Raw genomic sequence first — 14,143 nt, forward strand, 5'->3', positions numbered from 1 at the left:
ATTAAGTAAAGGGAGTTTATATTAGTTTGTTTTGTATATATAGTCTATAGAGATCACCTAGAGATTCGATTATAGTATTATAACGTAGGTCTTATATATATAGAAAAGGGTAGTGATATATTAATCGTTATCGAGTTCGTATTTAAAGATCTAATTTCCGTCCTTAGGAAGCTCTTATAGTAGCGCCTAGATAGGCGTACGACTATTAGAAATTCCCGGTTTAACTATATCTATAGGTTATTAATATCCTTAGATATAATATATAAATTAGGGTCACTTTCGCGAAGACTTATAATAATTTAGCGGGTAGTGAGACCTTACTTTATATAAAGGATAAAGGTCCTCTCAATCATGAAACGGGGAATGACAGGATGTGCGCAGCATGTATCGTAATCAATGCGTGCGGGGTTCGTCTAGTGATCGACCCTGCTTCTTAGCGCACTGGGATTTTCCTTTAATCCTAGGGCCCCCCGGGCCCCCTAACTTCTAACAAGAGTTAGTCTTGACATATAGAGACAATACACTTTTATTCCTCTCCCCGCCATTCGTATCTTACCTAGTTAATAGGCCTTATACCTAATAACTATATATCTTTACAATTCTAACTCTTCTTCTTTAACTGCCTAAGATACAATAGCTCTCCCGGTTACCTATAGCGGGTCACGGAATAACACCGAAGCACCTAAGTATCTAAGTCGGATCGGTAGCGAATCACCGACGTCTATACTAGACGAGGAACTAAGGGAGACCTAAACCTAAAGAAACTCGCCTGAGCCGAACGATAAACCACTCGAGGAAAACTACCGGCTCGTCGACGAAACGATCTAAAGCCTCGAGCTTTAGGCTACGGAGTATAAAGTAAAAGCGGCTTTATAATAACGAATTCTTATAGCCCGAAAACTAGTTACAGAAAATAAGAAAAAGCTCTAAGAACTAGTAGGACCGTCGAAACGGCCCCGAAATAATCGCGGTCCCTCTATAGAGAGCGAGTAAAGCTAGAAGGGAGAGATTAAGCGGGATATCGGTAAGTTCGAAGAGAACTTTAGTATTAAGTAGAGAGAAGACTAGTTAAACGACCTTAATACACTCTTTAGAGGAGCCCCGAAGAAGTATATCTTAGGAACCTAGAAAGTCCTCGTAGCTACTAACTTCCTCTATACTATATATAAAGGTAAGTAGGCGATTTATAAACGAAAACACCCCGAAGACGTATCGAACTAGGAGGCCTTTCGGGAATAGACGAAAATATTATTTCGAAACTTATATAATATTATCACCGATATCCTTATCCTATTCTAGGAAGCGATAATAAGGCCTTACTAAGACCCTCGGAACTTTAAAAACTACCTCGAATCGCTAGAGAATCACCTACCGAAATAGACCGAAGAGTAAAGGGCCTAGACGCTTTTTATAAAGCTATAGAAACCCCTCTAAGATATTATAATCACGAATAGTAACGGATCACTTCCTATAAACCGAGACGAGATATTAAAACTAGTATCTACCCTTTACTATATCTATTTCGTATATTAGAAAAAGAAAGACCACTTACCCTAATAATACGATAAGCGTAAGCGGGGAAACTATTATAGTTCGATACCGAATTATCCCTATACCGAAATACTAAGGGGTCGCGGAAGAGGATAGCCTCGCGGAAGAAGCTAATTTAGAGGTAGAGCTAGAGGGTGTAGATCCGATAGGAGATCACGAAACTCGATAAACTCTAATACGAACTCCTAGACTACTAAGAAAGGAAACGGTACCGCTTTAGTACCGGAAGGTGCCTATTTTATCTATTAAGATAAGAATCACTAGGTAAATAAGTGCCTATAGAGAGGAACCCTAGTCTAAGTATTAAGAGTAAATTAGACTAGATAGTAGGGAAAAGTGGAGGAGCTAGATTAATTCCCGATACCCTAGCTTAATACCCGCTAATCGGGACTATAGTACGCCTTTACATACCGATTACCTTAGGAAACGGTTGCGAAATATATACAGATCTAGACACCGGCGCGGAATATAATATAGTTAGTAAAGAATTTACTATTAAAAATAAATTACTAGCTATACCTTTCTCGTCTCTAACGCTAAAAGGCGTCGCCCTAGATAGACTCCGTACCTATAGTGTATTCTAGGTACTATTTATAATAAGAGACTCTTAAGGTACCGAAAAGATAGTGAAACGACCCTATATCGGTATCGATAGAGACTTAAGGCTAGAAGGAAGCCCTATCCTTTTATTAAGAACCTTTATTAATAAATTCGACGTTATCCTATAACCTAGTGTCAATAAATAGTAGTTCGGAGTTAAAGGATTTAAACTCTAGAAACCTTATAAATTTATAAAATAATCTAAAAACGTAGCTATTATTTACGCCTTAATTAAGATACTAGAGGAGGTATAGCTACCTAACGAAGATACTAACGTACCGGCGAAGAATTAAGACCGAATTCCCCCTAAATTAGAGGAGTATCGAGACGTATTCGACTATAAAAAAACGGGTATACTACTAAGGACGAAAGCCTCCGACTATACTATTAAGCTTAAAGAAGGTAAAACTCTACCTTATAGTCCGATTTACCCCCTCTTATAAATAGAGCTTAAGGAACTATAGGCTTATCTCGTAGATAATATTAAAAAGGGACGGATTAGACCGTCGAAAAGCCTAGCGGGAGCACTAATCCTATTTATCCTAAAGAAAGATAGAGGACTACGTTTATATATAGATTACCGGGGACTTAACCGCGTTTCGGTTAAGAATCGCTACCCTTTACCTCTAATATCGGAAATCCTCGACCGACTTTTAGGAGTAAAATACTTTAGTAAGGTCGACGTTAAAGACGCTTACTACCGGATTCGACTATAAGAAGGTGATAAATAGAAGATAGCCTTCCGAACCCGATATAGCTATTTTAAATATATAGTTATACTATTTAGACTATCTAATACGCCGGCTACCTTCTAGAGTTATATCTATATAGCGCTAGTAGGGCTAGTTAACGTTATTTATATAGTATACCTAGATAATATCCTAGTTTTCACTAAGGACCGCGAGTCCTATTCGATAGCACTTCGCTAGATTTTTAAAAGGCTATAGAAGGTAGAACTATATATAAAGCCTTCGAAGTACACCTTCTACTAAAAGGAGGTTAAATTCCTAGGGTTTATCGTAGATAGTTTAGGAGTGAAGATAGACTAAGGCCGCGTCCGCGTGATCTAGGAATAGTAAGAGCTAAAAAGCTATTATAATATCTAGGTTTTTCTAGGATTTTATAATTTCTACTATCGATTTATTAAAGGATATTCTTAGATTTCCTTACCGCTTATATCTATAATAAAAGGGAGTAAAAATAGGAAAAAGCCGGGTTAAGTGACCCTAAACGAAACCGAATTAGTAGCGTTTTAGAACCTAAAAGGGGCTTTCTAGTCGGCGTCCCTATTACGCTATTTCGACCTAAAGAAATATATTAGATTAGAAATAGATATATCGAACTAAGGAATAGGAGGAGTGCTCTCCTAACCTAATAAAGAAGGGCGTTAGTATCCTATCGCTTTCTAGTCCCGAAAATTCTCGGGGCCCGAACTTAACTATACGATACTAGATTAGGAGCTATTCGCTATCGTTTATTCCTTCTAATATTAGAGATACTATCTAGATAGTAGTAAGTATCCTATTAAAGTGCTATTAGATTATACTAATCTACGCACGTTTATAATATAGTAAAAGCTTAACGGCCGATAGGCGCGTTAGTATATATTTCTCACGCCTTTTAACTTTATTATAAAGTATAGGCCCGGAAAGATAAATCCTATAGATAGGCTTTCTAGGATTTCTAATTCCGAGCGAGTAATCGTAAGAGAGGAATTAACGATCCCGATTTAAAACCGAATCGTAGACGATTAACCCCTAGACCTAAGAGAGGCTAAGGAGGGAACGGCTCTAACTATCTAAAGGATTTTAGAAGCTAAGGATCTAGATATAGATTATAAGTATAATTTAGATAAATATAACTTAGAATTCTAGTTTAGACTTAGTTAAGAGACTATATAGGGAGATCCTAGGTCTAGTGTAACTACCAAGATAGTAGTAAATCGCGCGAGTATAGAGATAGACGACTAGTCTAAATAGCGAGAACTATATAACAAATTAAATATTCTATTCGATATCACAGATACTATAATAGTAGTAATCTAATCTATTAGTATAGACACTATAGATATTCTCGAATAAGTAGGAAAACTCTAATTAGATAACCTAGAGACGAACCGCCGAAAAGGTAATATATCGATCTCGAAACCTAGTAGTAAAGGCTAGTTAGTCGACGCCTTAGGATTACTATAGTACCGAGGACGTCTATATATACCGAAGAAGGAGGGTATTCGTATAAAATTAATATAATTATATTATAATAACCCTACTATAGGCTACTTCGGTAGAGTAAGAACCGAAGAACTCCTAAGGAGAGAATACCACTAGGTAAATCTATAGGCGGATATATAGAAATATATTAAATCCTACGCGATATACTAAACCGCCTAAACGCTAAGGTATCGTCCCTTCGGTAAGCTCGAATCTCTACCGATTCTATCCCGGCCCTTTACCGAACTATTAATAGACTTTATTATAGGGTTACCTTAATCGATCTAGAAAGGAAGGATAGTAGATACTATTCTAGTGATTATAGACCGTTTCTCGAAATAGTGCCTCTTCTTCCTAGTTTCGATAACGATAGATACTTCGGAATTAGCCGAGCTTTTCTATTATAATATCGAACTAAGGTTTAGTCTACTAAATAGTATCGTATCTAACTAGAGATCCGTTTTTATAAGTAGATTTTAGTCGAAACTATATTATATATCCTAGATAAAATTAAGGTATTTAATAGCGTTTTACCCCTAGACCGATAGTTAAACGGAGAGGATAAATTAGATACTCGAATACTACCTTCGGTATTTTATTAACAAGTAATAGAAGATATAGCCTACACTCCTACGTATAGCGGAATTTATATATAATAATAGAGTTAATATAATAATTAGAATATTACCTTTCTAGGCCTTATTAGGCTATAATCCTAATTTCTAAATACGCACCGAGGATAGTAGCGTAGAGAGGGAGGCACCGGTAGTAGTATCGCGAATTAAAAAGCTTTAAAAGCTCCGTAAAAAGCTATAGGAAGTATAGCGAAAAGCCACTAAGATATAGGCGAATTATTATAATAAACGCTACTAAAAGATAATATTTAAAAAGAACGATCTTATAGCCCTCTCGACGAAAAACCTATAGTTAAAAGAAGGTATAATAAAGAAACTCTTACTAAGATAGATAGGACCTTTTAGGATCTTTAAATATATCGGGAAGTAAGCGTATCGCCTATTACTCCCTAGCTAGTATATAGCGATTTATAACGTATTTCCTATATCTTTACTATAGCTATAGTATTAACGTGAGGGTAAACCTAAATAATTATCTTTACTAGAGCTAGTAGATAACGATAAATAGGAAGTCGAAGAGATAAAGGATAACTAGCGGTTCGAAGACGAACTACACTATCTAGTGAAATAGTATAGCTAGCCCTTAGAATATAATTAATAGGTACCTAAGAGTGTAATAATAAATATACTAAAAATTATCGCGAGATATAAAAAATCCTAGAGAAAGTAAAATTAATTAGAAGTAGCCGATTATACGCTATATTACTAGCGAAATAATATATATATAATCTTAAATCGACCCTATCTCACCCTATAGCTAACGGAGAGATATAAGAGAAATCTACTAAGTAAAATAAAAAAGAATCTAGGCCTAAGACCTCCCCGAAATAACACTAATAAACTACCGCTACACTTATAGATCGAGGGGGAAACTCTTTAGGTATAACTTAAGGAAAGGACTAACCGCGGGGCCTAGCTTAGAGGAGCCGACTAGGTCTTATATATCTTAGCGGAAGGTAATAACGCTAGTATACTAAGACCTAGCTAACTCCTCCGCGATACGTAGATAGGGGTAATAGGAACCCTCTATAGTAAGCTTAGCCTAGTTAAAAGCGAAATCTATAGAAAGGTCGCTAGAGATCACTAGGGATAAGCGAGAAGATACCTACCTAGTATATATATCCTTAGTCGACTATATAAATTAGCGATAATAAAACGACCCCGAATTATAAGCGAAACTTACCTAGGATAGCTTAGTACCGGTAAGCGAGTGCGTATAACAATACGCTTTAGTAAAGCTATTAAAGGACGCGACTAAGTGTCGTATATTAGCCGCGACGCTATCGATAAGGTCCTAAAGAAGGAGGAACTTAGACGCGCCTTCCTCGCTAGGGCTAAAACCTCCCTTAGTATTTAACTAAAATTACTCGGCCTAGGATAAATACGTAAGTAACTCTACTCGGTTTCCTTCGATCCCCTTAGGGACCTAGGTAACGTTAGTCTAAAACGGTTATAAGACGGGATAGTAATATATATAATAATATACCTTTTTATAGGGCTTATAGAGACTATTATAATATTAATAATTTTTACTATTATATATAGTAGCGAAGTATTTCACCGAGAAGGGCTAGAGAGCTATAGGATCTCCTTTATACTAATTATAAATAGAGACGCGTAAGTAAGTGAGGCACTAGGTTCGGACCCGGAGAATAGGGTTACGTAACTTATAAGGAGAATTAGGGACTAAAGGTATTATAGTAATCTTAATACGAAATATAATCGAAATAATACTATTATAAAGTGGATATAGAAGTGATAAGGTAATAGAGAGGAAGAGAAAGAAAAGATAAAGAATAAAGAGCTAAGGATAAATAAGTCTAGTTACCTACATAATAGGATAAAATTATCTAAAAAAGGAAGCTACGATCGAGGACGTAATTAAAGTAAACTCGCTCCTACTATTTCTATTAAACGGGTAAAAACTTAGGAGACACCGCTAAATCGGTACCTTCTTACTATAGAAACTACTATATAACGGTTAAGTTAAGCTCTATCGGGTGATCCTCTATTAGAATAGGTGTATCTTAACCTATCTAGAAGTTAATACGGTTAGTAACTACGTTAGTAAACCGCTATTTCGCCGCCGTCTAACTTATATACCTAGGGTCTTTAGGATAAAGGCCGATAAGACGATATCGTCTCCTAGCCGCTATTAGCGTTTATAGATCTATACGGATAGTATCCGCCCGACGTTCGGTAATAATACGTATATACCTTATACGCCTAGCCTTATAAAGGATTAGTAACGAATCGTGGATAAAATAGGGTAGTAACTTACTTCCTAGACCTTCTTCGACCCTAAGAGACTATAAAAGGAATAATACGCCCTAAGAGAACTATCTAAAGCGGCGGCTAAATCATAACTAGCCTTTAAGATATCGAGATATAGTTCTTCGGGCTAGTCTATAAAGTCTATAAAGAAAAAGCTTACCTAATCTAAAATATACACTAGATCTTTTATATCTCGTAATATCCCGATAGGAAACTATAATAAATTAGTACTATATCGTAGCTAAATTATAAAGTCCTCACTATTTCGTAAATAGTATTCTTACTATTATAATAGTTATAGAGGACTAAGATCCTCTCGTCGAATTCGTAGTAAGCTAGGTTAAATAGTATATCCGTATCCGTCTTATATATACTTAATATATAACGGAAATAACCTAAATAGAAAAGGTAACAAGGCCGAATGATTTTATATACGATATTAGTAAGGGGAGCTATAGCTATAGTGCCGGATTACTACCGATATAAGAGAGACTCGGGGCACTAGTGGAAACTTATATCTAGCCTAGATAAAGAAAACGTTCCCTTTAATAGCCTCGGGCTTACCGTAGGAAGGGACACCTATATTAGAGAAGGTTTACCTAGATAAAGAAGAGCTATCTCCTTTAATAGTCTCCGTCTAACCGTAGGTAGGGACACCTACGTTAGAGGAGGGGGAATAATTGTAAAGGATAAAGGTCCTCTCAATCATAAAACGGGGAATGATAGGATATGCGTAGCATGTATCGTAATCAATGCGTGCGGGGTTCGTCTAGTGATCGACCCTGCTTCTTAGCGCACTAGGATTTTCCTTTAATCCTAGGGCCCCCCGGGCCCCCTAACTTCTGATAAGAGTTAGTCTTGACATATAGAGACAATACACTTTCATTCCTCTCCCCGCCATTCGTATCTTACCCAGTTGACAGGCCTTACACCTGATAACTGTATATCTTTACACTTTAGCTATTACGTGATAATATCGAGCTTCCGTTTAACCTCTAGCTTCCGCTAGATATTATAGGTGCTTATAGGCGAAGGGCTATAGTTATATAATTCGTTTTTAATAGTAAAGATCTAGGTATTTATAAGCTAGGAGAATCGAAGCGAGACACTAAATAAGTAGTCGGCCGTAATTATTATTATCTTCCGCTAATTTCTAGAGGGTTAAGATACTTTAGAATCGGGATTATTATCGTTATTATACGGATTCGTCCGACCGCGGTTATAGCAGATCCGGACTATCTTCTTTACCCCCCGCTTAGTTATCTTTATACACCGGCTAGTTACTATATAGCCGGAATCCTTAATAAGGTTATTAATCTCTTCGAGAGCGAGCTTAGGGTCGTTATATTACTTATTAGTAGGCGGGAGAGGCATCCGTGGCTTAGTGAGATTAATACTTAGTAGTGCGGGTACGGTGGGATTAGTGCTTAGTAGTGCGGGTATAGTAGGATTGGTGCTTAGTAGCGTAGGTGGGGACTTAGGGACGATCTTATAGTCCGAAATAGGGTCCGTATCGGACGAATTAAGGTATACTAGGCCTAAAGAGGCTATTTTAGTCGCTAGAATGATAAAAGTAGGATAGAAATAATATTAAAAAAAAGGATTAAAACTGATAGATTTGGTCGAAAAAATGGGTTAGAAGAAGGTAGGATAATGTATATAAACTAGAATTGTATTATCAGATTGATTGCTACTCGAGTCCTATAATATATATAAGACTAAAGTGACTTGTTTTTACTATATGTTTATATATAAATTGCAGGTATCTACTATCGTCCAATAGTGTTAGGGGAGTTTGACACGAAGGCGGTGTGAAACCTCGAAGGCGGTGAGGAAGGCGGTAGGCAGAAATAGGTGTCGAGGTATCGAACTACCCAATTAGGAAGGCGGTGACTGATATTTCAGGCAGGGGGGGTCGATCTAGCCGGGGGGGGGGTTGCTATAGTCCTGCCCTAAATATTTCTATATCCTATTAAGGGCTATAAAATACTCCTTACTAGGATTACTTATATATCTAGTATAGTATATAGTAGTAAAGGTTATATTAGGCCTAGTTTTTAAGGCTAAATAGAGTAAAGACCCTATTTATTTCTAATAATCACTAATATTACTAGGGCTTACGCTAGTAGTATTTTTCTTTAATTTTAGCCCCGGTTCTCCCGGTATTTTAATAGGCTTATAACTAGGATTATTTATTATAGAGAATTTATTTAATAACTTCTCTATATAACCCTTTTAGTCTATATATAGTGTTTTTATCTAGTAATTAATTTTTATATTATTACCTAAGAATATTAACAGTATACTAATTTCTTCTATCTTTATATAGTAGCTAATCTTAGCTACTATATTTCTTATATAGCTTAAATCCTTATATATAAATAATATATTATTAACGTGATATATTAATATACACTAATCTTTTAGAGTTTATATATATACCCTTATTATAAGGGAATGCTCTAAAGTTAAATTTAGCTAATATTTTAGATAGATATTTATACTAAAATCTTAGACTTTATTTTAGACTATATAGTGCTTTTTTTAAGAAATAGCACTTTCTTAGGTTATCTTTATATACTCCTATTAGTAGGATAGTATATATATCGGTATCTATATTAGTATATATAAAGGCATTTTTAATATTATATTATAGCACGTGCTAGCCTTTATTAATAGCTATTATTAATATTAGATACTATAACTTAGTTCTATATATAGTAGAAAAGGTTTCTAGGAAATCTATCCCTAGTTTTTAGTAAAATCCTTATATTACCTACCTAGCTTTATATCTAATAGTTTTATCACTATTAGTAATATAATCCTTATCCGGATTCGGATTATTTATAGGTTTTTTCTTAAAAACCTATTTACCTTTAATAGGGTTTATACTAGATAGTATATCTATTATATTATAGGTTCCCTATTTCTCTAGTTCTTCTACCTTAGTGTAGTAAGCCTTTAACTATTTATCCTTTTCTAGACTATTAATAGCTTTTTAATAGCTATTAGATTCTAATAGTATTAAAATAGTAAGTATAAACCTACTATCTATATTAGTCTTAATTAAGCTAATATAGTTAGTTAATATAGTATCCTTTATAGTATATAATTTAGGTATTTACACTTCTATCCTATAATTAGGATCTATAGTAATCCTTCTAGAGTTTTCTCCTCTAGTTAATACTTTATCTCCTTTATTAGGAGATATAGGATCTATATTAACCTTTTCTAAGCTTATAAGCTTAGTTTCTTTATAGGGACTAGTATTTTTATAGGGATTTAAATTTCTAGGTAGTCTTTCTAGAAATTTATTCTTATATATTATAATATCCCTAGACTATAGATATTTTAGTCTTTTATAGTCCTATATCTTATAGTGTTTATAATCACTATAGCCTATAACTATAGCTTCTTCCTTTCTAGGAGATAGCTTAGTTTTATATTTATTTATATAATAATAGGCTAAAGAGCCCTAGACCTTAATATTTTATATACTAGGTCTTTTATTATAAAACACTTTATATTATTTTATACCCTAATACTTTATACGGAGACCTATTATAAATATAGGTAGTAGCCTATAGTACTTCTCCCTATAAATAGCTAGGGCTTTTAGACTATATAAGTAACGCTCTTACCCTATTAAATAGAGTAAGGTTTATTTATTTAATTAACCTATTAGACTCCTTAGTATAACTAGGAGTAGTTATATAGTTAATACTATACTTAGTTAGGGCTAATTTAAATTACTTATTAATATACTCTCTACTATTATCTATAAAGAGTTCTTTAATTCTCTTATTTTTAATATTTTCAATTAAGGCTTTATAGTTTTTAAATACTTTATAAGCATCTAATTTAGGGTATTGATAATTACACCCCCCTTTGGATAATCTCACCCCCCCTGCCTAAAATTTTAGGTGTATATTTATACCGCCTTCCGAATCGGGTGCGACACTCGATTCTGCCATGCTTTCTGCCGGTGTAGAGTTTTCTGCCATATAATTCTGCCACCACTATAGGAATTCCAGTTTATATAGTAAAAAAACATGCATTTTGACCAGAAAAAAACGTACGTTTCTATCGAATTAAGCATTAGTACTCGATATATTGACATTTATCCTTTTCGTCCTCGACGCGCGTGTTTTTGGCCCCTTTCACGTCTGTATTCACGTCTTACGACTTGGTGCTAGGTCTGGTGCTGGGTCTGGTGCTAGGTCTGGGTGCTAGGTATAGTGTTAACAAAAGTGACTTGTTTTCACTATGTGTTTATATACAAATTGTAGGTATCTGCTGTTGTCCTATAGTGTTAGGGGGAGTTTGACACGAAGGCGGTGTGAAAATCCGAAGGCGGTGAGGAAAGCGGTAGGTAGGTGATAAGTGTCGAGGTAAAAGCCGTACCTAATTAGGAAGGCGGTAATATTGATGCCTGATTTTACGGGCCGGGGGGGTGAGATTATCCAAAGGGGGGTGTAATTATCAATACCCCTAATTTATTATATAGTAAGGTTATCTAGAGATATCTAGATTTTTTATCTAGGAAGGTGATATAATACCTATATTTATTATAGGTAGGTGGTAAAGGTCCACCTAAATCACTATAAATCCTATCTAAGATTTCGTACTTAGTAGGATTATCTAACTTCCTATAACGTAATCGGTAAGCGAGCTGCGCATGTAAGCCAGCTGCGCACCCCAACCAAAACGCGTCCATGAATTAGCACTTAGTTAATTCAACCACCCACCATGCCACCAATTCGCTCCCAATCCTCTAAAAATTCAACAGAGAGAGAGGGTAGGATCTTATTAGCTACCCAGGCTATTAAGAAGCAAGAAATCAGCTCTACCCGCGAAGCAGCGCGCTATTTTCAAATACCTGAGTCAACCCTCCGAACACGTCTCTCTGGGACTACTCCCCGCGCGTTTTCTCGCGCCAGTTCACACAAACTGTCAGAAATCGAAGAGGAAACTCTTAAAAAATGGATTCTCTCTATAGATTCCCGAGGATCTGCTCCCCGGCCTTCTATAGTGCGAGAAATAGCGAATATTCTCCTCGAGAAGCGCGGAATCACCCTGGTATCTTCGGTCGGCGAAAAATGGGTATATAACTTCGTGAAACGGCGCCCTCTCCTCTCCTCTCGGTTTTCGAAACGGTATAACTACGAGCGTGCGAAATGTGAGGACCCGGAGGTTATAAAGGGGTGGTTTAATCTTATTTAAAAAACCATCTTATAATTTAGGATTTACCCGGACGACGTTTATAACTTTAATAAGACCGGTTTCGCGATAGGATTAACGGCGACGGCGAGGGTGGTTACAAGAAGCGAATACTACGGTCGGCGAGCACTTTTATAACCTAGAAATCGTGAATAGGTGACTACTATCGAGTGTACGAATGCGGCTAGTTAGGCCCTTCTACCGTGTATGATTTTTAAAGGCAAAGTCTTTATTGAATCCTAGTTCGATAGTCTTCCTTCCGACTAGCGTTTCGAAGTTAGTCCTAATAGCTAGACTACTAACGAAATTAGACTTCGCTAGCTTGAAAAGCTCTTTATTCCGACCACTTTTATACGGATAAAGGGGGTATATCGGCTTTTAATACTAGATAGCTATAGAAGCCATTTAACACCGAGGTTTAATAAACTTTACAAAAAAAACCGGGTTATACTAATCTGTATACCCCCGTATTCATCCTATCTTTTATAACCTCTAGATATAGGCTGTTTTACGGTGTTAAAACGAGCCTATAGGAGACTGGTTGAATTCCGGATGCGGTGCGGATCTAATCATATAGACAAATTGGATTTCCTCGAAGCTTATCCTACTATACGGATGGAAGCTTTTAAATCAGAGACTATTAAAAACAGCTTCTAATCTGCCGGTTTAGTCCCCTTTGAACTAGATAGGGTGATTTCGAAGCTAGATATTCGGCTTCGAACCCCTACCCCCCTAGCCGGGGTAGTGATTAGGATCCAAAAACACCTTCAAACTGTAGGCAATTAGAAAAGTAAGCTTCCTCTATCAAAGTATTACTTCGTACCAGATCAAAAACCCCCCTAAGTCCGCTAAATTCCGCTATAAATCAGGTTTTAAAAGCCTGTCAAATAACGATACAATCCGCTACACTTCTAGAGAGAGAAGTGAGAGATTTACGCGGTGAAAACGAGAAGAAGAAGCAAAAGCGTGCTAGATCTGGGAAGCATCTATACGTAGAGAGCGGTCTCTCCGTGTAGGAAGCATCTGCGCTGATTATACAGCCGGTGGAAGCAGATAAACCCGGTCCCGGTCAGCATAGTGAATCAGGTTTACAACCGCGTACAAAACCCCCGGGGGTGCGGAGTATGCAGGAAGCCAGGACATAGGAGAGAGACATGTCCAGATAGATGATGTTTTTTTAAAAATTTAATTTAATGGCGTTTTGGTTGAGATAAATGGATTTGAAATTAGCATGTTGGTTAGGGTGCGCAGCTGGCTTACATGCGCAGCTCGCTTACCGATTACGTTAGATATTTCTATTATCTTTAGATAATAGGTATACCTTATATTTTTCTTTAAGAAAGGCCTTAATTTCTTCTAGAGATATTTTTATCCCTAGTAGGTTTAATAAGAGAATTTTTAGGGCTTATATATTTATATAGCCTAATCTTATATACTATAATTTAATAGTATTAACAATACTATTATTTATAGTCCTCTCTAGGATATAGCTATTATCACTAGTAGTAGTTATACTAAGGTAATTAGGCTTAGTATTTACTAAAGTAGTGTTTATAGCCTTCTTTAATATAGTAGCATTTATATAGTAGAGGTTATCCCTTTTTATAGTAATAGCAACTATCTTTTTTAAAGGTGTATATAGATATACTTTAT

The 14,143-nt window shown here is 36.0% G+C and overlaps 1 protein-coding gene across 1 annotated transcript; it reads left to right on the top strand.

The window, feature by feature from the left end:
* Positions 1-382: 382 nt before the first annotated feature.
* Positions 383-2,279, top strand: N7489_010949 (uncharacterized protein; the record flags this gene model as incomplete). Its single annotated transcript, XM_056716698.1, has 9 exons — positions 383-407; positions 638-719; positions 748-858; positions 985-1,024; positions 1,129-1,171; positions 1,629-1,687; positions 1,741-1,780; positions 1,948-2,124; positions 2,164-2,279. The coding sequence occupies 9 exons, from the start codon at positions 383-385 to the stop codon at positions 2,277-2,279; spliced, it is 693 nt and encodes a 230-aa protein (XP_056564320.1).
* Between the last annotated feature and the right edge of the window lie 11,864 nt (positions 2,280-14,143).

The sequence above is a fragment of the Penicillium chrysogenum genome (assembly GCF_028827035.1).
Source record: "Penicillium chrysogenum strain IBT 35668 chromosome Unknown utg000005l_segment0_segment0, whole genome shotgun sequence".
Taxonomy (NCBI): Eukaryota; Fungi; Ascomycota; class Eurotiomycetes; order Eurotiales; family Aspergillaceae; genus Penicillium; species Penicillium chrysogenum.